The 23999-nt window shown below is 39.9% G+C and overlaps 1 protein-coding gene across 1 annotated transcript; it reads left to right on the forward strand.

Annotated features, from left to right (window-relative positions):
* Nucleotides 1-9660: 9660 nt before the first annotated feature.
* ST6GALNAC5 (ST6 (alpha-N-acetyl-neuraminyl-2,3-beta-galactosyl-1,3)-N-acetylgalactosaminide alpha-2,6-sialyltransferase 5) lies at nucleotides 9661-23748 on the forward strand. The gene is made up of 3 exons (XM_010291162.1): nucleotides 9661-10109; nucleotides 15409-15516; nucleotides 22870-23748. Exons 1-3 carry the CDS (start codon nucleotides 9661-9663, stop codon nucleotides 23099-23101), a joined length of 789 nt encoding a protein of 262 aa, XP_010289464.1. The 3' UTR covers nucleotides 23102-23748.
* The last annotated feature ends 251 nt before the right edge of the window (nucleotides 23749-23999 follow it).

The following is a 23999-nucleotide window of genomic DNA, read 5'->3' on the forward strand; positions in this document are numbered from 1 at the left end:
GCATCCTCTCTGTGGCACACCCTTCTACACTTCCAATTCCTTTGACCAAATGCATTGGGTAACTGTGGATTTAAGTTATATCATTTCCCCAGTTACAGATAAGCTACATCGTCATGCAAGGTATATTGCTGAAGTGTTAGCCAAGTGCCTGGGAATCATATTTACTCAAATCAGTTGACGGTAACACACAAATGAAAGCATTTATGTGGCACAGCCACGAGAGATGGCACAGTTATATGTCTGTGAAATACATAGATGTAGAAATAGACTTAACTCTACTTCTAGCAAGGTAAAAACCCCCTCTCTCCCTGTAATTAGCTGATTTGCTATCAGCTCTTTCCTAGCTCAGTTTTTCAAGGACTCCCTCATCTCATTTGCCCTGCAGCTCAGGGTACCTTCCTCCGAGAGAGACCTTCCTTTCTCTCCAGCCAGCCTTTTTCTCTGGTTCTTCCAGAGATTCTAGTTAACCTCATCCTTTTCATCTGAACTTATTTATCCTAACTTATTCAGAAGGTAGTTTTGATGTTCTGCTATAAATTGAAGAGCATCTCTTTGGAGAAGCAATGCCAAATTTGCAGACAGAGTGCCATGTTTTGTACTTGCTTGTCTAATTAACCCTTGGTGGTAGGTGCATTTCAGTGCTAAATGTTTCCATCTACCAAGTGTTTAATTTCATATTAACCTGCACACTGACAAATAGACTCAATACAAACATCCCGATTGAATAAATAGGTTTATTTGTTTATTTTTGTCGCCTGATCAGGACTGTGATAATAGTAAACAATTGGAGAGACACGTTTGGAATGCTTGAGACCCTTTTTAAAAAAAAAAAAGACCTGAAGAGCTGAGCCCTGAATTCAAAGGATTATTTTTCAAATTTAGTGGTAGTCCAAAACCAGTTAAAATTATAGTGATACATAGTTGCAGATACAGATTTTTAAACATCTGTCTTCAAGATGTTTTCTTTTCATCTGGTGTTAGTCCAAAACTGAATATACAAATATTTTGGCTCAAAACACACTGTCTAAAAAGAGTATGTGCATGTGAGAAATTCCCAGTGACTTTCTGCATCCTGTACCTATTGAATGAAATGGATGTTTTGACCAGTTTTGCTGTCGTGTCAGTATGCCAATGATTATGGAGGCTACCTTGGGATCCTGCTGCAGAGGTGGTGAAAAAACTTTGTGTATTGTTGAACCTGATATAACCTCAGAAAAAAACATTTTAAACTCAGATGCAGTATCTTCTAGGGAAAAAAAAAAAAAAAAGATTTTTAACCTGCTTTCATTCCACGTCAGAATGTGCTGTTAACTTTGAGGGACAGAAGTAAGAACATATAGAGCAGTCTGGGTTAATAAAGAATAAGCTGATGAATATTACATGGAGCTAGCCACATGAAAATCCAAAGGCCTTAGAGAACACTGTGGGGCTGAACATTTTCAAGAGTATTTGAAACAAAGACCTTTGAACAAAATTTTTGAACAAAGACCTTTCAAAGGAATGAAAAGCCTTGTTTTTTATTTCAGTGTACAAGACAAAATGTATTTTAAAGAAAATTCTCTATGGGGCCATTAACTCTTTCTAATCAGACATCTGGTCTTAAATTTCATCTGACCTGTTCTAGGGACTCTGCGTGCTGTGTTGATGTTGTTATATTTAAACTTGGTGCCATTGGAAAGGCTTTGCCTGTGTCCTTGCAGTTGCTATCACATTATTGCCCGGTAGCGATAATAGTCGTAGTGAGAGTTTAGATGCATTTGGATGAACTACATAGTATCACAGAAAGCAACAAGTGCTTGAATTTGAAAACTTAGGCACAGACTTTAAGATTCAGTGATGTGAAGCTGGGTTAGATAAAGTGACCCTTTAAAACCTGAAGCTTAAAAAAAACCCTGAACAGCCATCACAGGTGCAGAGAGAGCAGCTCAGGGTGTATTTCCATGAAGCATTTAAACTGGAAAAATTGCCAAAACATACCAAACCAGACAAGAAAAGCTGATGTGCAAACTCTCTGAAGCAAAAAAACCAAACTGTCCAATACCTTTTCTATAGACTGTTGGCATAATTCCTGTTTTTCTGACACTTCAGTGATAACAATTTGCATAGTTAAGACACCACACTTGTGGCTTTATTGCATTTTAGTGCAAGTATTTTTGCTGCAGAACAAAAGTAAAGCAGTTTGGTGTAATATGGATGTCTATTTGCACTCCTTTTAAGATAAACATTAGGCAATAACCATTTCTTTAGAGCCTGTATATTGTTCATATGATTCTCTTTCTTGTATAGCAGCTCAAGTTCATCAACATGATACATTCCTGCCTGATTTTCCAGTTCTGTCTTTCATTGAGGATATTCTTTTCTTTCTCTGATTGCTTTTTCTTCTTAGACCATTACTCTAGTTGATGGCTTCAGGTTATCATTGTATCCTATCTCCCTCTCCAATAAGCCTATGATTGATACTAATCTTCCTCACGGGACACATTTATAGGATGCAGGATGGAAACTACTCTCTAAATCTTAGCTTTATATGTGCTGACAATTTGCAAGGTTGCACCTTATATTCACTGCAGGTGGCTTAGGGGAAAACATCAGCACCTGGTAATCATACTTCCAAATAAGAAAAGAAATGCACTACATATTCTAAAAGTTACCTTGTTGTTCAGTCTCCTCTGCTGCTTCTGCTTGTATTTTATGTAACGAGAAAGGGCTCGGTTTCTATAGGTGGTCAATGTCCTGTAACCAAACTCATGCCTTTTCTTTCCAGAGAGAGGAGCCGTATTTTAATTAATCTAATGGAAGCTTTGACTACTAGGCAGTCCCCTGAAAAAGAGTTAATGTGCCAGAAAACACTTCACACAAGCAGAAGACTCTTCATTGACTAATGTGCTTAATGGTACTTTTTCTAAGAAAATTATGCCAGTGAAATCTTTACGGAGTGTGTTTGTTTTTCTATTTTTCTTTTCATAATATAGCCTCATGTTTTGAAATTGAATTAGGTATGTCTAAGGACCTTTTGAAAATAGAATTATTATATTTTTACTACAGGTTTTGTAGATGCCCATCAGTGTAGTATCATGGAAAACAAAAATATTCCATTCCTTGGAGGAATAAAACCTAGGGCGCTGTGATCACTACTAGTGTTGATGAATTTGCTGAAGTTCAGCTATTTCACTGTTTCTACTTATCAAATATCTGAATGTAGAGTCCAGTTATATAATTAATTCTGAAGAATCAATGGGAAATGAAGATGCTAATGTTTCCACAACATTTGCATATTCAAGCTCCACAGCCCAAGAAACAAAGAGAAGTAATAAGTAATTTGTTTTACCTTTTATCTTTTTAAACGGACATGCATTTATCTTTATGAACAGACTCGCCAGACTTTTTTTGAATTGCAAAGTTTTGCTGCAAATGCTTGTTATTTGGATTTGCGTAAGGATTAACAATGTTGGACAAGTGGTGTCTCCTAACCCTTTTTGTTTACTTGTGTGATACCAGTCACTGGGATACAGTTTTCAAGGCAGTCAGTGCTTTCAGTTCAGTGGATAATGCGGTTTGTTTTCATGGCAGATTCTCTAACATTCCAAAAGTCTAGTTCAACAAAAATTATAAATGTATTTGCTCAGGTGATTTCCCCACCCACCCCCACCCTCCCTTCTTTAAGAGCTCTCTGTACCTGCTAGCATAAGGGTTAGAGAATGAAAATGTATGAAACCTGAGTGGAAAGTCTGAGCTGGCATGCATAGTGTACAAATCAAGCTACACTCCCTATCTGAACATATGTGTGAAAATGTCACAGTCAAAGCAAAATCATCTCTTAGAACTTAGCACCACAAAAGCACAACTCCCAGAGCCTCAAAAAGGGTGCGTACCACAGCAAGTTGAAGTTGGTTGAAGTTCAAAACTCTCTTCAGGCTTTAAATGTTTCATTCTAGTTTTTTGTTCCAGCTTTTTACACACATAAGTGTTACCTAAAATATCCCAATATGCATCTGAATAATTTTTATTGTTCAGAGAAGACTAGTCTGAGAGCATCATTGTATAATGTGTCAGGTAGATGGGACTTGAAAAATACCAAAGCAAACTCTTTGTCCTTGTATGTTTTTTCATTTTTGGTTCTTTTCATGCTGTTCCAGCATCAATATATTACAAAGCAAATATTATCAGGGAACGTGCATTATTTTCACAGGATCATGTCTCCCAGAGTACTTGCATTGTGGAAATGACTTCTGAAGTGCACAGAAATGTACGTCACTAATGAGACAGTTTGAGCCACACAGCTTGCTGCATTGACTTACAGAACAGAAGTTACTTCACAAATGTGAAGCTTCAGGGTTTCTATACTACTTTAAGGTGATTGTTGGGAATTTCTCAAAGAAAAGCATATTTGGCCTTAAAATCATCAGTTCTTCAGGAAAAATATTAAGGAAGGTGGCACACTGATCGAAACAGTATGTATAGCTTGTCATTACGTTTGTCACTCATGAGCAAGAGAAGCTTACTACCTGGAGCAGTACTGATGAGTAACAGGGGCTCACAAGAGCCAGAGCAGCCGTTGTGATGTGCCAGCGGTCGGCTGGGGTTGCCTGGAGCTCCTGCAGAGGCTGGAGTGCCTGCTGTGACAGGGGATTGTCCTCAAAGTCTCTGGGAGAGGAGAGCTGGGAAGGAGCAGCCAGCCTAGTGGAGCAGGGATCCCACGCCAGCAGCTTCTGAGAAACCTCAAAGCTGCTCAAGGCTACAAGAAAGTAAAAAGTTAGACCTGAAGCTGCCAGGACAAAGTATGATAATTCTGGCAACGTGTTAATTACTCAGTGGTGTTGCCGGTGGCTGATGACCCCAGCAATCAGTAACAAGCCATAAGTAATAATGACATTGAACATGGGGTGAACACAGGGTTCATTATCGTCATGCATGAAATGCTGATTAAGTTCTGTGCACAAGGCAAGGAACATAAAAAGCAAATACTGAGGAAACGTACAGTGTCACAAGCTAGCCGTTGTGCCTTGGCCAGGCACAATGGGCACTAGGTAGGGGAGATGTGACAGTCCTACCAATGAAATTATCTGCTTTATAACAAAGAGAAAGCTAGTTGCTCTGGAATAAGCTCACTTTCTCCTGAACTAGTAAGACTGTCTCTTGTAGTGTTTATGTGTGCTTTTTTTAACCATTAATATAGCCCTATGCTGAACTAATTCAATTGAAAATGGAAACAGTTTTGCCTTCTTGTACATCAGTCATCTTATTTCTACCTCTGCTTTTACTTTACCAGTCAGTTTGGGAGCTCTTGCAGAGGAGGTTGTTGGTTCAGCGATACGGTTCAGATAGTTAATAAACAGTGAAGAAGCCCTATAGCTTTTCATTCCAGATCAGACAAAAGACAAGCATGCTGGCTAACAAAATGCTGTAGAGGTGTTGCAGTGTGAGAGAAAAACATAGCTGTCAAGTACCTTATTGATATTTTGCACTTTTGGTCTCAAATGCTTAGTTAAAGGTCATTCATCCAAAAGGAATCTGGATATTCTTTAACCTTTCTCAATCTCTCTTGCTCTCTCCTAATACACTTTGAAGTCATCTGTAGTATTTCCAGATGTATCTATGAGGAATGCTGGTGCTGATGAACTGACAGATGGTCTTTTTCTGCTGGACTCAATAAATGAACTGTTCTTCATTCCAGAAGAGATTTTTTTTTATTTTTTTTTTTGGGCCAGGTCATCATTGCCGAGATAAAATACTCTATTTTTTATTTATAGAAGGGAAACTTTTATACTACTGATAATGGAGTTATCTGAACCCAGGGGTCTTCAAAGTAGGTCGTTAAGTACTCAGTACGGGAAAAAGTGTGTTTTCCAGTGTTCCTGATTTTACTGGAGGGACTTGTCTTGTTTTCTAAATCTTGGCTTTAAAATCAAAAGAATTCTATAAGAAAAAAATTGATTTTTTAAATTTCATCAAAAGAAAATAATTATACCTAAGAGTAACATATTTTGAATCAGGAATAACATTTTTCCATTGATTTTTTTTTTTTTTTTTTTTTTGCAATAAAGTGTCTGAAAATAACATTTTTCTATCATTGGACAACATAGATTTTAAAGTCATAATAGAGAAGATTGCCTCAAATTGGAAAATACAGAAACAACTGTGGCATTGTTCTTTGTTTCTGTTTGTCTGTTGGTTGGTATTAAACAAATCTGACGTATATGATACAGCAACAGTGCTTACTGGGCTATAGTCTATGTAAGTGAAAGGAGCCACTTTGGCCCATGATGCGTACAGCAGTGCAAGGTTGCAGTCATTTGTTATGGCCACCGGGGTGCTGTTATGGGGTTTACCAGAACCTAGCGAGAGTCACCTGCTCCCTTCATTCCCTTGGGATAGCCCATCTATCCTGGAGAAGCACCAGTTGATGTTTGCCATCTTCTGGGGTTCTAGCTCTGTGAGCTTGCTCTCTTGTAACCTCTTTTTCTCTCTCCCCATATGTATTTTTAGGTGGCTGTAACTGTAATTTGGGCAATTTATCTGGCTGATACTTGGTTCGTTCTCGAAGTGCGCCGAGTATCGATAAGACTGATTTGTGTTGTAGAAGTAGTCACATGCTCTGCCGTGTTGTGCAAGTTCAGGTACATATATATTGTCTATACAGTTCAGGTACCCATGAAAACGTGGCTGCTTTTTGACAATGGGTACCATTAAATGTCAGCAGCTTTTACATGCATTGTAGGTTACATTTCAAGATAATTAATACAGATGCCATAAAATTCACCTACCTTGCACCCTTATCCCTTTTCTGGGCATTTTGAAGCAAGGCTCATGAAGTAAGGGTTGAATCGCCTACCTAAAACATAACTCATATGTCATGGCTTTGTTCTTTCTTTTTTTTTTTTTTTTTTTTGTTTGCGTAGCCTTTTTTTGTCCAAATATCACTGTAATAATTACTGTTAACGGAGAGCTTTCTGTGGAGTTAATGTTCTTCTGGCTTAATGGCCCCTGGTTATTCTCAGGCCATCAACTTTTCCCAGCTGGTCATCAATCCCAAAGAACTGCCTTGTGCCTCCATTATTATTGCTTAAGTAGATGACATTTCTGGTGCAACCGCTGCCTCCCAATGAGATGATATTACAGCCAATAGCTTTTTCCCCCTCTTGCTTTCAATATTGTCAAAGCATTATACAGCTGGTATGAGAATGTTGTGGCTGTTGGCTGTGAATTCTTCTGACAGTTTTTAGGTGCAAGTTTTGTAGATTTCAACCGAAAGAATCTGAGTGACGTGACTGAAAAATACTTGCCCGGAGCAGTGACATGGGCCCAGCCCCCATGCATCATTCAGGAAGTAGCTGGGCAATACCTGAACATTTCAGTCTAAAGACTTTTTCCCAGAACGAATAGTTTTCAGGCAAGATCTGGGACAGATGTTTTGGGGGGTATTAATATTTATCATCTAGCAAATGACATCCTCTCCCTCGCCCCCCTCCCCAAGTTTCCACAGGTCCACTGATGGTCGCCCTTGTTCCCTAACAATTGATGGATTCTCTGGCAGACTTTTAAAAGAAACGAGTAAGTTGTAGCTCAGTAGGCCAGAAACCAGCAGAGATTGTTTAGGTGAAAATGTCTTGCTATGTGCATATTCAAACCCATGTGAGTTAACATTGGTGCGGACTGCATTTCCTTTAGCCTCATTAGCACTTCATCTTGCTTTCCCAAGCATGATGGTGGAGCAGCTAGTTCATCGTAGAGCCTTTTGCTAGGTAATTCATCAAAGTGGCAGATGAAAGCTGAAAGGAAAATGCATGTAAATACTGCATTAGGAACCTTGGCTCACAAAGGCATGAGCATTTCTACCCATATCATTAGCTCTGGATTACAATTCAATATATGGGAAAGAAAAGGGACTTTTGGGAAGATGGAGATACAAAGCTTACTGGTTGTATCATTATGCAAATTTTATTGTTGAGTTATTTTCTCTTTAATTTAAAAAGCACTTCATCATTCGTTAGGTATTCTTTTAGAAGAAAAGATCAGATGGCAACCACTTACTACCTTCAAAATGAAAAACAAAATTACTTAAGTAAAATACCCCCTTCAAATGCTAGGGGCCAAAACATTTCCAAACAGGGGACTGAGATTATCGCAAACCTAGGTTATGTCGTCTTTTCAGCTTTAGAGTTTTAAGCTGTGCCTCACAGCATGCTGATTTAGTCATTTGATTCCTATATACACGTGGTTGATACTAAGTGTAATTACATGTCATTGCTAGTAAACCCACCTGAAGACATGCCAGCTATGTTTGTAATAGCATGAACAACAAGCTGTTATGGAGAGCCACAGGGTTTGATATCGAGGTGCTGAGGCCCTCACTGTCAAAGATGGGTTTAGGTTGCTAGTGCTCTTCAGAGCCAATGAATACTGTCACCTCGTTGGTATACTACAGCATCAGGCCAGTGCCACAGTGCAGGAGACGACTGCTCTTGGCATGTTGTGTGTCTGATTTGGAGCCTCCGGAATTAAACAAGCCTGTTACTCACCAGGAAGGTATTGGAATGCCATTCTTTATGGTTAACGATGAAATAAAATTCTGATAGACAGCCTTAGGGAAGAAGATAAGTAGATCAAAAAGATCATGGACCAAAATGGCCTTCCAAGGAACTTCAGACGGGTGAGCAACCAGTTCAGTTTGTTTGGTTTTTTTTGCAAAGAAACATAAGAGAGTCTCTATGTTCTGTAGTCTGATGTTACTGGTCTTAAATGCTCTTAGATACTGTTTCATGCAGGGCCACTGAGGAATATCCTCAAACAATCTTTACCTCCCAGTTTATTGTATTCTTGTTAGAAATTAGCACTTTGGGGATACTGTTAACCCTTTGCCCCTTTTTAGTTCTTGTGCTGAGTAGCAGATACACTTAGACACTCCTCTTACTGATATCTATATTGGTGGCATACTTCAGTAATACGATTTATAATGCATTTTCGTTTTCCTGAAAGCTTGTTTTACTCTCCTGATTCCATTAGGCCAGACACTCACTGAACAGGCACCTCCTGTTCCATTTTACTGTGTAACTTTTAAATATGACCTGACAAGCTAGAAAGAGTTCAGTGCACTAACTCACTGTCATGTAAAATATACACGGACATTAATGACCAGCTCTGACTGCTGAACTGCAGAAGAGGTACAAGAGCATTGCAGTGGTTAAGGAACCAGCTTGGAGATGGCAAGGAAGGATTGGACCAAGGTATAACTCTCTTCCCTTAGTGACCCCAAGGGTTGAAAAGCTATTCACACCTGAGCTTATGAGGACTTAAAATTGATTATTTCCTGAAAAAAAAAATGGAAGAGGAGAATCAAAAATACTTCAGTTATAGCTCATTTATGGCAAGTGGAAGAAGTACAATCTTAGGCAGCGGGGAACAGTATAGAAGGTGTTGTTATTACAGTGTATGACACAGCAGTGGGAAGGAAAACTGAAACAGTGGATGTAACTCCACAAAGGAACCTTAAGGGCTATACACCTATATCTCATTTTCCCCATCTACAAAACATACAGGTAATGTGTCCCCAGTTATTTGTGAAGACTGCTGGGCAATATTTATGTGAAGTCCTCTTGAGATTTTTGCTGTAAAATATGCCATGTACATGCAAAATATAGTTACAGTCTAGTGAATGGGAAGATGTTTACAGCTAATTTTGAGGTATCTATGTCTTTGCAGCCTTTAAAAATGCACTGCAAGAGTTGTGCTTTGGTAACCAGCTCTGGACACCTTCTGGGAAGTAAACAAGGTGACAGAATCGACGAGACTGAGTGTGTAATACGAATGAATGATGCACCTACTCGAGGTTATGGAAAAGATGTTGGTAACAAAACAAGCCTTCGAGTCATTGCACACTCCAGTATTCAAAGGATTTTGCGAAATCGCAACGAACTCTTAAATATGAGCCACGGTGCTGTGTTTATCTTCTGGGGTCCTAGCAGCTACATGAGGAGAGATGGTAAAGGCTTGGTGTATAATAACCTGCAGCTGATGAATCAGATACTGCCTCAATTAAAAGCATATATGATTTCTCGCCACAAGATGCTTCAATTTGATGACCTTTTTAAACGGGAAACTGGGAAAGACAGGTGAGTACTTACGTGGATGCATTTGGGGGATGTCATACAGAAGTAAAATAATGTAGTTTATATATACCAATTTCAGATCTGCTCAGAGGGATCATCACACCCATTAAATCCTCTGCCTCATGAGTTGTAATATGGTATGACATGCCAAATAATGTCACTTGTAACATAAGTAAAAAAACATGCATCAAAATCATTTGTATAGAGTATTGCCTCATCAACTTAGAATACCAGAATCTGGATGTACTGTTTATACAGCCAAGGAGGCAGGAGCTGTTTAAATCTCACTTTGGGGTAATATGCCTGATAGTTTTTTTACTGATTCTGAAAAATCAGATCAGATAGGTTATGTTTTCTTATAGAGGAAATGCCACCATTCAGTGAATTATAATAGCTGTTTATTGAATTTAAGCATTCTTGGAACACTGCAGCTGTAAAGCTTCTTGTAAAACAAATAAACATTAGTCATACATTAGGTGCTTTAGAACAGTTCATCTTGTATTTCCAACTGGGAAAAGGAAAGTTATTATGATAGTTACATCTTCCTGAGACTGTTTATGACTTGTAGGCTGATCTTCAAATCAAATTTTTAATAAGTGACCTACTCCAGGACCTGAGCATTTTCACATATAATGTGTGAAAATGGGCATTTAAACCAAAGACTTCCTAGCAAGAAATAGATTTATTTTTAATGAACTCCTATTTTTTACTTATTAAATATGCTGCTGTAAAAAATGGAACAGGGTCCCCACTTAAGTACAAATGAAGAGGTATGTTTATTGTGCAGTAACTCAGGATGAGACTTTCTAGCTTCACAAATACAATACATACACACCAAAGCTGGGAGTTGGGCTCGATCCTTTTGTGGATGGGGAGGACTCAGGAGCGTGGACTTTTGTCTTCTGGGCTGCACAACAAAGGCAGAACCAGTGTTAGAGGAAACTGTTGTATCCTCTTAGCTGATGGCTTCGCATTTGCTGCCTTTGTTTGTCCTACTCCACGTTTGCTTGCAGAGCTCAGTTCAGTTATAGTGGATCAAACTACGTAGCCAAGTTCGTGATTAACTCCCACTAACACTACAGAGCACACAGTAACTCGGTCAGCTTCTTCCCATTGAAGGTCCTTTTCATCCTCAGATTGGCCCTTGTGAGTCTTTGCCAGAACAAGAAGGAAGGATTACAAGGGGAGCTACCCAGCCAGTTCCCATGTGCTACTGTTTTTTCCAGGTTTGTTCACCCAGAGTAAAGTGAAGTGAGAAGGTGAATTAAGCATTTGAATCCTTCAAGAAAAGTGCAAAGGATTATCTGCATGCCCAGTACTTACAAAGCTGTAGTTGCACTGTAACATGGGTCACCATCGGCCCTAAGGGTCAGACCCTGTACACAAGGAATGCACGCTGGCACCTCCTTTCCTGGATTACTCTTTCAGTGTAAGACTGCGTGCAGTCCCCAGTTTTGAGGAACAGTTTACCTCCTCTGCTTCTCGCTGCCCAGTTCTGCCATGGGGAGCCAGGGTCCCATTCCTTTCCTGACACCCTGCTGTGCATTTTCAGGCAAGTTGCTCTTTCTAGTTCTGCATCAACGCATCCAGAGCAGGAGGCCTATAGCTGTGCATGTGATGAAAACATTTCTTTTTCTGCACAGGCACCAGGCTCAGTCTGGGCTCCTGAAATATTCTCAAGGCGTTTGAGAGATTAATGGCATTATAACAAGTTTGTAGTGGACTCAGTCACAGGCACCCGAACCCCCAGTGCGAATCAAGGGCACTTGGATACTAGCAAAATTCAGCCTCATGAGCTGTCCTGTTGCTTTTAAGAAAATGCAGGCTCTGCTGTGTATGAACTGCTCCTTTAGAGGGCACATACAGCATACATGAAGGACTAAGAAGATTAAAACGGGAGATGAAAATAAATGAATAGGCAGCACAAAAAAAGAAAAGATGAAAAGAAACGCAGGTAGGAAGGAATTTGTAAGGGAAGAAAATTTATGTAGCTGTGAAGGCAGGAGCAGAACATTGTACAGCCCAGAACATTGCTGTTCTCTGTGAGGTTTCTGCTGAGCTCTTGACATTAGTGCCTACAAAAAACAAAGGAGGGAGAGAGAAGCCTGATTGCAAGGTTGCAATAATCAAACCATTCATTTCTGTCTTGAAAACGATGAGAAAAAAGGTAATTGGACGTATTGTGCTTTTTGAAAAAAAGCTGATTTTGAAATGAAGGGAAACCTTCAGAAAACATTGCCAGTTAAATAGTATGGTGAATGACAAAGGCTGCAGAGCAATATACTTGGTATTATAAAGTAACTGTACTTGAAAATAACTTTATAATTGAATAAGAGTACATTAAGAAAATATGATTCAGAACCAATATTATAGTAATTGGATAAAGGAAGCATAAATGAAATAACTGCAGGAAGAGTATTTCCATAGAGATTATAAATGAGATTTTGGTGGAGCAGAAAGGCCTTTAATTGTAATTTAGTGTGCACTACAGAATTATCAGCACAGTGTGTTAGTTCATCATATAAAAGAATATCTGATAATTTCCCCTAATAAGCACATGACAGTTCTTCATATCCTTTCATTACAGCTGATTAGGTATAAAAACAGTATTCTTTTGCTGGACTCCTGTTCAGATCTTTTATGAAAAGGCAAGACACTGTAACCCTGTTTCTATATTGCTGTCCTACAGACATGGTATTTAAAGAGGCTAAAGTGGCACTTGAGTAAGTTTTTAAATATTTTGTTGTTTAGCTTTTAAGCTAGTTTATTTAAATTCAGTTATTCTGCTATGTATTGCAAACACGAAATTAGAGCATAAGTGTGTGTAAGCAAAAAGAAAACTAACCCAGCAGCCAGCGTAGCTAGATTGTGTGACCTGTGCAAAGCCCAGCCTCTTCAGTCATGGTCTAGATAGAGCTGTGCCCTCGTTTTTTTTACCTTTAGGTAAGGTCCTAAAACAGTGGCCTTGTGAAAGCTCCAAAGTACTCTTAGCCTGAATATGTTTCTGAATTATCTAGTGATTCATAGGCTGAGAAACTCTCAAGTGTCAGAAAAGCACTTTTTTAGGATTTTCCCTAGCTTTCCCTTTCCTAATAATTTTGAGCCAAAAATTATTATTTACTATTCTGTATTGTTGCAGTGCCTGAAGACCTCTGCTGAGCTTATGACCCAGCTATGACATCGTGACAAATTGCACCACCACCACTCCAAGCTTAAATGCAAATTCAGAAAATAAATAAGGCCTCATAATTGGAACTAATGAGATGCTTAAATCATGTTATTCTCCAAATGCTAGCTTAGCCTGAAAGTCTGTATGTCAGGAGCAGTAAAAATGTACATTTCAGGCATTCATACATTACCAGGTGACCCACAAAGGACAGGAGAAATTACCTGGGCTCCCCAGCATCCTTCAGGCATTTTTGGTTGAAGAATTCTCTTAGGTTTAGAAGTGCAGCCGGCACTGATACACCACCTTTTTTTTTCCTCAGCAATAGTCTAATTCACTGAGGAAATGGGAAACCTTGGCACAAGGCATTCCTCAGTCAGACAGTGCTCAAAACATCTCCCTCCTACTGCCCTGTAGGTGACCTACTTGGAACCAACTTATTCAGCATTAGCTTGGGAAGCTGCATGGTGGCTCTTGCCTGCTGAATTACATGTTAGTGATTGCTGGCACTTGCTTGCAGGGGCTGTTGTGGCTTCAGGTCCCTGCTGCCAGGACTGCTGTGCATTCCACTATCACTGGGTAAACTGCAAAAGATGGCCAGGTGACTGCTCTGATGAGAACCTTATGTTCTCTGCTGTGGCTTTTTTGGGGCTCACAAAATTTCACAGGTGTTGGGCAGATGTAGGTGTGGTGGAATGGCGTTAACATAGGTTCCATATTAGCACAGTGTCACACAGCACACAAGCTATCCAAGAGCTTGTGCTTACTCTCACAGTGCCTCAGCTTTAGTAAGAAAGAGTTGAAAGGAGAGCCAGTCACTGTAACAGGCTGTCATCAGGAATCTGAGGCCCTTTTGGGACACAAATGACACAAGCTTGAACTTCTTCCTGCAGGACTTTTCTAGCTGAGTGAGGAGCCATTAGGGAGACCTGCAGTCTCTCCTTAACACCATTTGAAAGGAGACCTTTGAGTGAACTTGTTTTCTCTGGAGCAAATACCCAACTGTGTGCCTCCATTTCCAAGAGAGGTGCCTGACTTGGTCCTGTAGGGCTGCCCCTAAATATGCCTTTACGACACCTTTAAGATGTGTTCCTCACTGGCATTTCCTTGACCCTCCCGTTCCAAGACTGCCAGGTCTCCCAGGCATAGGGACAGTGCAGGAACTTAACACAGGACTGGGACTTTCAGTGCATGTGCCAGGCAACCAGTAACCATTACAGTGCCCAGCTCTTGCACAGTAAACAGCAAGAGCAAGCAAATGCTAGACCGCGGACACGTTACTGTTGCCATTTTGCAGGTAAGAACCTGTGATACAGCAAAACTTAAGAACAGCTTGTAAATCTCTTGCATCCATGAGCAGTTACATGGAAATATCTCCTATTTTGCATAAATAATGCTGGGATCAGTTGTGCTTCTTGTAAAGATTTTTCCCAGCCTGCAGAGAAGGCCAGGAAAGGAGCTGCCTTAGAGGGCTCCCTTGCAGCACTGTCATTCACGTTCAAAGGGCCCACCAGGCAGGGATGGATAGGACGCTGGGCAGGCAGAAGGGTACCACCTAGGATGAAGACTTCCCAGACTGGCTACAGGCGTAGCTGTGGCTAACTAAGACTTTTCTGCCAGCAGTCAGAGTGAGTGGCTGGGAGCTTCTAGAAACCAAGTCATGGACGGGGTAGGAGGCAAGATGGTTAGGACCAAGCACTTGAGGCCAGACCTCACTCCACTGTATGCTGTGGGAGGCAGCATTTTAAGCAGCCCTCTTCACTCCCTGTGATGCATCTTCCTGAGCACTTGGTGTGTAAGCTCCATTAGGTGATTACAGATGTGTATACATTACTAGCAGAAAAACATATATATAGGACATGAAGTTTCAGTCACTTAAGATAAACTTACCAAAAGGTCAGCTAAATATTAACATTGCTGTGCCCAAAACTAATTACAGCAAGGGCAGTTTCTGCATAGATTAGTCCACTGACAGAAGACACTAGCAAAATCATTTAAAAGATGAATGAGCAAAGTAGTCTTGGTTGCCCAATTTTCATAACCTTTCACAAGAATGAAAAAAATGCCCAGAAATTGCTTCAGATGTCTCAAGAATTATTTGTCAGCCTAGAAACTTAATTATGTTTTTGCTTTCAGGAAGATTTCCAACACTTGGCTTAGCACGGGCTGGTTCACAATGACTATCGCATTAGAGCTCTGTGACAGGATAAATGTTTATGGCATGGTGCCACCGGATTTCTGCAGGTAGGATTTATTTTGGAACCATTATTAGACAACAAGGTTGAACGTTACAGATAAGTATCTGAATCTTTTAAATTTTTTTCTCTGCAACATGTCTTCAGTCCTCTTAAAGCAATTAGTTAACATGTCCCAAGATCTGATTCTGAAAACAACAAACAGCATTTAATTATGTTATATAAAATATTTAAAAATTTTGTTTGTAGTGTGGGAGATTTAATCCATCTTGTTGGTTTCTTTTAGTCTCTGAATATTTATCAGCTAAAAGTAATGCAATAATTGGCATGAAATTAATCTGAAAAAAGGAGTACTGGAAAACATTACTTTTAATTTGGTTTTAAAGTTTCCTCCCAGTTAATAAAGGAACAGAGTTCTCACAGCGACTAGTTTCTAAATCAAACTTTCTACGCAACTCAAATTAAGGTGGCTGTACCTCCGTCACATGAATCCCAGACTTCTGGTACATGAGCTTCCTAAATAATCCCCACCAAAAAACCTCCAGAATTTGGACCTGCAGATTAGATGACCAGTCCTCTTATCACCCCTTCTGGTCATGCGGGGTGTGGGCCACGAGTGGTAGAAGCAGCACACAGATTCTGTCAGTGGAAGCTATGTGTCCCCTTCGTGCCATTTTATAAAGTAACAGCATTGGTACGTTTTATGGGTACGTTGTGCCTCCAGCCATATTGAGAACTCAGGCCCAAGGTGCTGGTTAAGGTTTCCTACTATGGATCAGTGATAGAGGGAAAAGTCTTCAGGATTTGTGGTACTGGACCAAGATCACGTTAGCCATGTGATGCAAAGCACTGATCCAGAATAAATTCATATTAAATTGTTACACATCATCAGGTTTTATGCTGACTTCGGTATCGCCTGTCCATCCATTACTAGGCCCAGCACTCTGGACTTCCAGAACAATGTGCCCAGACCTAGTCCTGATCCCATTTGCACTGTTAGGTGACCCAGCCATGCACAGAGCTGGTACTGGCAGTCTGGAACAATGGCATCAGTGTAACATTTCATCACCTGCTCATGAATCCCTTTCACTAAGAAGTACTTGCTTGAGTTTTCTGTTGCAAATTCAGTGATCTCACTGAAGTCTGGTTCATTGACTAATTCAAGCTGCCTTTCAGGGGCAAGGGGAGCAAGGCTGCAGTGACAGGTTAGCTCATCCATCAAAGAACAGGACTGCTCTGACTTTCTTTTGAGCACTGAAAAAGATCATTTGGGAATCTGCATTTGTCCTGGGCACATAGTAGAAATCCCTGAAGAAATTACAATATAAAATGTCAATACTAAATTCCACTTTGTAAGAATTTCTGCAAATTATAACAAAACACTGATGATAAATGCTGTGATGCACTGCCAGATTTCATCGTGAATTCTCCAAGGAAAATAACAAACTAGATCAGATATTCCAGACAAAATAAATACCTTCCACAGAACAGCATTTCAGTTCCCCTGTCATTTCAGTTGGCCAAGACACAGTTCTTCAGTTTCTCAAAGTGGCTGGTCTGCCTTACTCCAGCAGTGGCTGTATTCCAGTAGCACATGGAAGTAATTCCTTGATAATCTAAAAATGCAGAACACAGCAATTCACTGTATAGCAATGCTCAATCCTAACTTTTCAGGCAAAGTTAGATTAGTTTTGATATGTATACTTAATTAAAAAAAAAAACCAACTGTTTTTAAAAGAGGCTAAAATTGTCACTGAGGCCATATGAAAGGCTTTCATAGAATTGACACATTGAAATCAAATGGATATAATATTAAATTGTAACACAAGAAAAACTGTAATCAATCCTACCATTCATAGATGTAATAATGCTTACAGCCTGCATAAGAGATCTTAACATAAAGGTACACTTACCTGGTCATAAAAAGGGAAAAGGTAATTTCTTAATGAAAAGAATACAACGTGTCTTTGCTTCAGGTTTATTCCCCGGATCATGAAGGCAAAAACTCTAGTTGCCATGCCTGGAAGAAGCTATCCATGAAGATCTATGAAAGGAACCTCTTGCCATAAATAGTTCCTAGTTTGCTCTTCAGCCACTGATTAAGAAGTTGACCAGTGCTTCCTTCCAAAGAAATAAAACAACAAAATAGAATAGCAGAAATAAAGAAATATTCTGTAACTTTAAGCCCCATTTTCTGGTTTTCAGTCAGACAAAATACGAATCTACCATTTGAAAAAGAAAACACAAAAAAACCTACCCCTGCCTCTCTCATGTGTGTGCGAGATGGTATAGGTACTTTAGTTGCTGTGCAACTAAAGAATCATTAAGATTAAAAAAAAAACAAATCAAAACTCCTATTTCTATTCAGAGTTAATATCACCAGATTTACAACTTCAGCAGATAGATACCCATTATTTTTTAAGTATTAATTTGTGGAGTAAGTAATGAGCGTGGGTGATCACTGTCATGGAACTAAATTAGCACCACATCTGTAACATGAAGGACATCTCAAAGGTATCATGAATATCATACTGTTGATTCTGCTACAAATTATTAGCTTAAGATCATTAACCAAATTGCTTCCCACCCGTGAAGGAAAAATAGTCTAGTGAGGAAGTCTGGAGTACAGAGTAAAAGATTTGTCACTATTAATTGCAGCAGCATGGTTTAGATTAATTTCTATTTACTTTCACTGGACATTGATTTTCATAGCTGAACTGGAATCGGTGACCTGATTATTATAAATTTCTAGTACTTTACAGCAAAGGAATATGTAATATCGAATCCCTTTGCTACAGATTTATGCTGTAGTAAGGGTTAATGGCTTTGATACTGCTCTCATGCTGTTAAATACATCTGACTTGCACATTCTAGAATAAGATGAAAGCTTGTGCTTCCATGCACACGGCAAAGATTTTTGAGAGTGTGTGCACCTCTCACTCTTGTCACAAGAAAGACAAGTCACCCTGCTGTATTTTTTCCGGTGCACAGGTATCAAGTCCTGGCCTTTGCTGGAGCAAACTAGCACCCCAGATGGGGAAGCATTTCCCTCTCTGAGCTCCTTTTGGTAGCCTGTTGTACACAGACGACTCACTCCCCGAGCTGGGACATCAAGGGTTTTCCTGTTGCCTCCCTGCGTCAGCAGCCAGCCTGTGGTGCACAGAGAGCACCACAGTTCCCGCAGGCACTGCAGTGCTTCTGCTTTTCTTTGTGGCTGCTCAGCAGCATCGGTGGGAAGGACACAGACAAGCCTTAATGCAGTTAAGGCACTCCCTGCCCATCGGAGTATCAGCAGCAGTGAGAGGCTGGTTCCTTGCAGATCTCTGGGTACTTGTGCACACAAAGAAAACTCAGGGTGTTAGTGAGAAGAGCTCTCTTTAACCTCCTCTCCTCTTCATGGGCCTTCTGGAACTCACAGAAACTTCAAGCTTAATTCTGAGCCTTATTTTAACTAATAAGAATAATTTTTACTCCCAATTATGGAGCCAGATCATTTTCCTGTAAGAATCCTCATTTGACTGCCAGGCTATTTCCCATCTGTGATAATTTGCCTGAAAATAGGCATTTGACATCCTTTAATTTATTCCTTTGGGTACAGCTTTTAAATCTAGTGTTTTCTTACCTCCTTCTCTCCACTTTAAATTGCTTTAAATCAAGTGCAAAGGAGCAGTTGCTGCTAGTAACATTTCCTGGGGCTTATGAGGGGCTTGATGGAAGAAAGGGTGCTCACAGGATTGGAATCTGTATGGGAGATAGTCATGGCCTTTGGTACATATGCCTGGATCTCACCTTGTTACCTTAAAAACAAAATGCATAAATGGTTTGGAAAACAGGGCTAGTAGGGAGGTCAGGGAAATGTGATCCTGGGAATAGAAGGCAAAAAATTATCCAGAAATCTTCATAATCCTGGCATAGCACCTTGCCCATCACTCAACATATTAAGGACACTTTATTCACTTGTCAAAATATGAATTATTTTACAAAGCGTGTGAGTACATAGAGTTTTAGTGTGTTGATTTATAACAGCTCTTGATTGGTAAAGGAAGAGGTTGACCAGAATGTGATATGGGATGGCCTTGTTTTTCAGCCTTGTCTCTTCTGAGGCAGGCACTGTTTGCTGTATTTTCAGCTTTCACTGTGGGTGGAAACCATCTGTGGGAAAATGTGCACTGGAGTGGCAAACAGTAGATGACTGACATTGGGCACAAGCACTTACACTGTTGCTGTGCTGGCAGGCTTTTACGCAGGAAGTATAGTATATTTTACAGAGGATCTTTCCTAGATTCCTCCCAGCTGTGATATTAATATGCCTGCAAAGTCTGACAAAATACTGATTAATGTCCAGTATCAGTCAGTGATAAAACAGCATCTGTTTTAATGTTAATAAATGAGGTGGCAAGCAATTTCCGTATAGAAATTACTCATGCATTTCATTTTCTGGTGACACAAGCTAATTGCAGAGTTAGAAGATAACACAGTACAGTTAATTTGGGTTACGGTGTAGTTACTCAAGCCAGAGTTCAAATTCAGACCCTACTAGCATGCAATCTAGGGAAATCCAGAACTCCCACAAAGGGAGAAAGACTTCAGACAAAACATCCCAGGTACTTAACTGCCTTTCAGAGTTCCTAAATGTAACATTTGGAATTTACCTTCAAAGTCTCAGTCAGCTGCAGAATAGTCTTGGAGAGGTCTAAAGCCACCAGCTTTTTTGCATTGAATTCACCTCTCCAGTTCAGCCATACAAGCCTTGACAGCACCGATCAGGGGATGCCTGAACCCAAGAGGGTGCCCAGACTGCCTTGCTCTGCGCCTCTCACCTGCCAGGCCCTGTGCAGCAGGTGTTTCTGGACTGTTCCCAACCAGATATTGCACAAAATATAGTGACCTGTTACAGCCTGGAGCTAGGGGCATCCACGCGGGATTCTCTGATGTTAGCTTCAGAGCCTTTGATGTAATGTAGAATCCCCGTCTTCAAAAGGGAAATCCATCGCTCAAATACCCATTGGTAGAATACTGGTAACACAAGAGAGAAAGCGCTTACTGGGACATACAGACTTCAAAATGTTGCTTTGAAGAGGTAACAGAAGAGTGTGACCTTAGGTAAATACAAGTTAGCAGAGTGAGAGAGAAGAGAGAGGACCACTGTCAAGCTCTCTGTTCTTCCTCTCTGTCTGATCCACCTACCCCCTCTAGCTGTATACTTTGGGTTACAGAAAGAAAAACCATGACCAGTGTTCTTGATCTATATAGATCCTCTGTGAGAAATCCGATTCCAGTTACCACTATCATCCATTGCTAATTTTCGTGTACAGCAAAGGAATAGGGAAGAGACAGTGATTAATTTCCTGCTTTTTGCTCTCCCATTTCATGTTCTACAAACCCAACTCAGGCCTTCATAAAGTAAGGGGTGGGGTGGGGCAGCCGAGGCAGGATGCCAAATCCACCTGGAGGCATGGGGGCCAGCAGCCTTGCAAGCTCATGTTGCAGTTAACTTACTTTCAACAGCTTCAGTCACAGTGCAAGTCTGGTGCGATATTAGTTCAACTTTACTAATCCTAACCTTAAAGCAGTAAATATCCACCAAGCAATTTAGGTTTACCCTCTCTGCACAGGAGTAAAATCCAGCTTCAGTGCAGAGAGGAAGAGCAGTCTCATAAATGAGAGGCAGAGGCCTATTTGTTTAGTAGTTCTTAAGAAAAAATAAATCATGTTGAAACGTATCCTGTTAGATTTACAGTAACCATATAAATGATTCATTTGAGAGATTATAATAAGGGTCCAATGTATCAAAAAAGTATGTGAAAAATTAATTGAAGATTGCGATCTAATAGCTGTGGCTAAAAAAAGAAGTATTAAATTTCTATATGAAGGGTATTTTTCACATTACAAATATGTTTTCTGTAGCTGAGGTATTGAAGGGTTTCTTTTCACTCTCTTATGTATTCCGGTGAGAATATATACAGTAAATTTAGAATCCATCTTATTCTAGAAATGTAATTTTATTGTTATTCTGGTCTTGTAAGATTGATCACCGTGTTGTGTTACCAGGAAGCTAGATGGATGGAATTAAAACGTTAATCTAAGGTACAAATGTAAGGCAGCAGCAATATCGTACATTACCACCGCATATACAATATGGATAATGGTAAAATAAGAAAAATTAGAGAATTGCATAGGTGACAGAATTACACGGTAAAAATAACGACCGGGACAGAATACTGACAGATTGTGGATGCATTCAGTTGAAAGTGAACTTAAATATTAGCTCTTCAAAATGAAAATAATCAAAACTCTATTATAGCTGACAGCTCTTGAATCTGCTTGAGATTTCTTGCTCTGTACTAGGGTCCTGTTCAGCTCAGGCTTTAACAGAGCAGTTCCAGGGCTTTACTAAATGCTAATATTTGGATTAACTCTTCTGCCACTATAAAATAGTTTCTTGGTAGCGACTGCGGAGATCTGTACAATTGGGTACAATTTACAACAGATACGGCTGTATGAGTTCTTGTCAGCCCAAAATGCTTGTGCCTAAAGTAAAAACATAATGGGTACAGTTTAATGGAGAGAATAAAACAAAAGGAGAATGAATCACTCTGGCTTATTTTAAGTATAATACAAATGTGTCTTTTACAGAGTGTAACATCAAAACATTGAGGTTAGAATTGCAAAAATTAACTTTATCCTAAATAATTGGACTTTGGCTTACCCTATATGTCACCGCGTGGGTACTGCATCTCCTGCTGGTGAATGCCGATGGGCTCACAAGGTCAGAAGGATACTATGGGAGAACGGTTTTAATTCCTAGCTTAGATACATGAAAGTTGCCATCATAAAATCAAAAAGAACTCATTTGTGCATCAGATGTTTGATTACAAACCCAGCAACAGCAGACTGTATCACTGACATGGCATGCAGATAGGCTCATTGAAGTTGTGCACTCAGAACCTCATGCACCATGCTGGGAGTGTTCGGCTGAGCTGATGCGACACAGAGAACCACCTCCCCTCTATCCTCCCCTTCCCTTTCTTCCCCCAGTTCAGTAAATAGATCTGCAAGGCTTTTTACAAATCACAATCTAGATATAAATCTCTTTTTAGCTGTTTGCTTCAAATTTCAGAGTAGTAACACAGCCCTGCAGCATTCTCCCTGGTTTTTGAGCTACTGCTGTCCTTTGTTTAACTGGGAGGAGGGGATTAAAGGAAAGCAACAGAAAGAGCAAATAAAACACCTTTGCCCCTTTCTGTTGTATTAAATATGCGAGAAAAATACAGCTACCTAGAAATTTGGTTTAACTGGGAGAAAAATTAGATTTGAGCCCACCAGCTTATTAAAGATAGCATCTTTTCAATCAGTAAAAAAAGAAAATCTTGGGCTTCCATCTATTTTCTTTCTTCCACAGGGATCCTAATCATCTTTCAGTACCTTATCATTATTACGAACCTTTGGGACCTGATGAATGCACAATGTACATTTCACACGAGCGGGGACGAAAGGGCAGTCATCATCGTTTCATCACAGAGAAACGAGTGTTTGAGAACTGGGCACGGACATTCAATATTCAGTTTTTCCAACCAGACTGGAAACCAGAACCACTCACTGTAAATCACCCTGAGATTAAGCCGGTGGTCTGAGGGATGAATGCACAAGACCGCAACCACAGTCACCCACTGCATCAGCCTTCAGGGGGTTGGGCCTTCTGGGACAGCAAGGCAGCCTAGAGGAGAAGGGTAACAGGATTTGCAGCTGGTAACTGCAACAGCAACCAGGAAGTTGTGATGAAGGAGCAGAGCATATCAAGAGGACTTTCTGTCAAACTGTGTATTAATCCAGTATATCGCCTTTTTTGGCCATCTGACTTCCTGTATGTGTATGTGACTTGTGAAAAACAACTACAGTATCATAAACGGGGTGGTTAATTCATTATGGTTTTTTAAAGTACAACGCCACTGAATTTTCATAGTGAAAACTTACAGTATTTATTTAATGGAGGTTTTTATGCAACCTAGGCCAGTATTTTTCTAATTCACAGTTATGTGGTTGTTTACCTTTCATAATCTTTCAAATCCAAAATTAATATTGCTGATGGTTTGAAAGGCCTAGCTTTTTATTTATAAAAATTGTTTGAAAAATAGGATTCTATATAGCATGTTAATAATATTTGATCTGGAAATGTTGCGTTTCTTTTAAAAATTTGGGGCTCCGTTCTAGCCTAAAGCCTTTAAAAGCAACAAAGGTCCCATGTGCAAATCAAGTTAACTTTACATTCTGACATCTCATGTTAATACAAAAACGGTAGTGAAAATTCTTTTTGATATTAATGTGCATTTGCTGCTGTGCTATCAAACTGCTTTTTTTTAATTAGGGGTGGGAAGAAGGAGGGCAAAGTTTATCCAAAAAAATGACTCTCTATAGCAACATACTTTCAACAAAGAAGAGACCAGCAAAGGCTGGAGGGGTTGTGTTCTGCTTTTCCTCGTGTAGTCCCGCAAGAGGCAGAAGGAGCAACAGAGACGACAAACCAGGCAACAA

Source organism: Phaethon lepturus, unplaced genomic scaffold (genome assembly GCF_000687285.1).
Source record: "Phaethon lepturus isolate BGI_N335 unplaced genomic scaffold, ASM68728v1 scaffold2477, whole genome shotgun sequence".
In the NCBI taxonomy this organism is placed as follows: domain Eukaryota; kingdom Metazoa; phylum Chordata; class Aves; order Phaethontiformes; family Phaethontidae; genus Phaethon; species Phaethon lepturus.

Excerpts from the sequence above, each read along its gene's own strand:
- ST6GALNAC5 (XM_010291162.1), top strand. The coding sequence starts at position 9,661 with ATGTTTACAGCTAATTTTGAGGTATCTATGTCTTTGCAGCCTTTAAAA. Across the intron at positions 10,110-15,408 it reads CGGGAAACTGGGAAAGACAG|GAAGATTTCCAACACTTGGC; the intron begins GTGAGTACTTAC and ends TTTTGCTTTCAG. Across the intron at positions 15,517-22,869 it reads GTGCCACCGGATTTCTGCAG|GGATCCTAATCATCTTTCAG; the intron begins GTAGGATTTATT and ends TTTCTTCCACAG.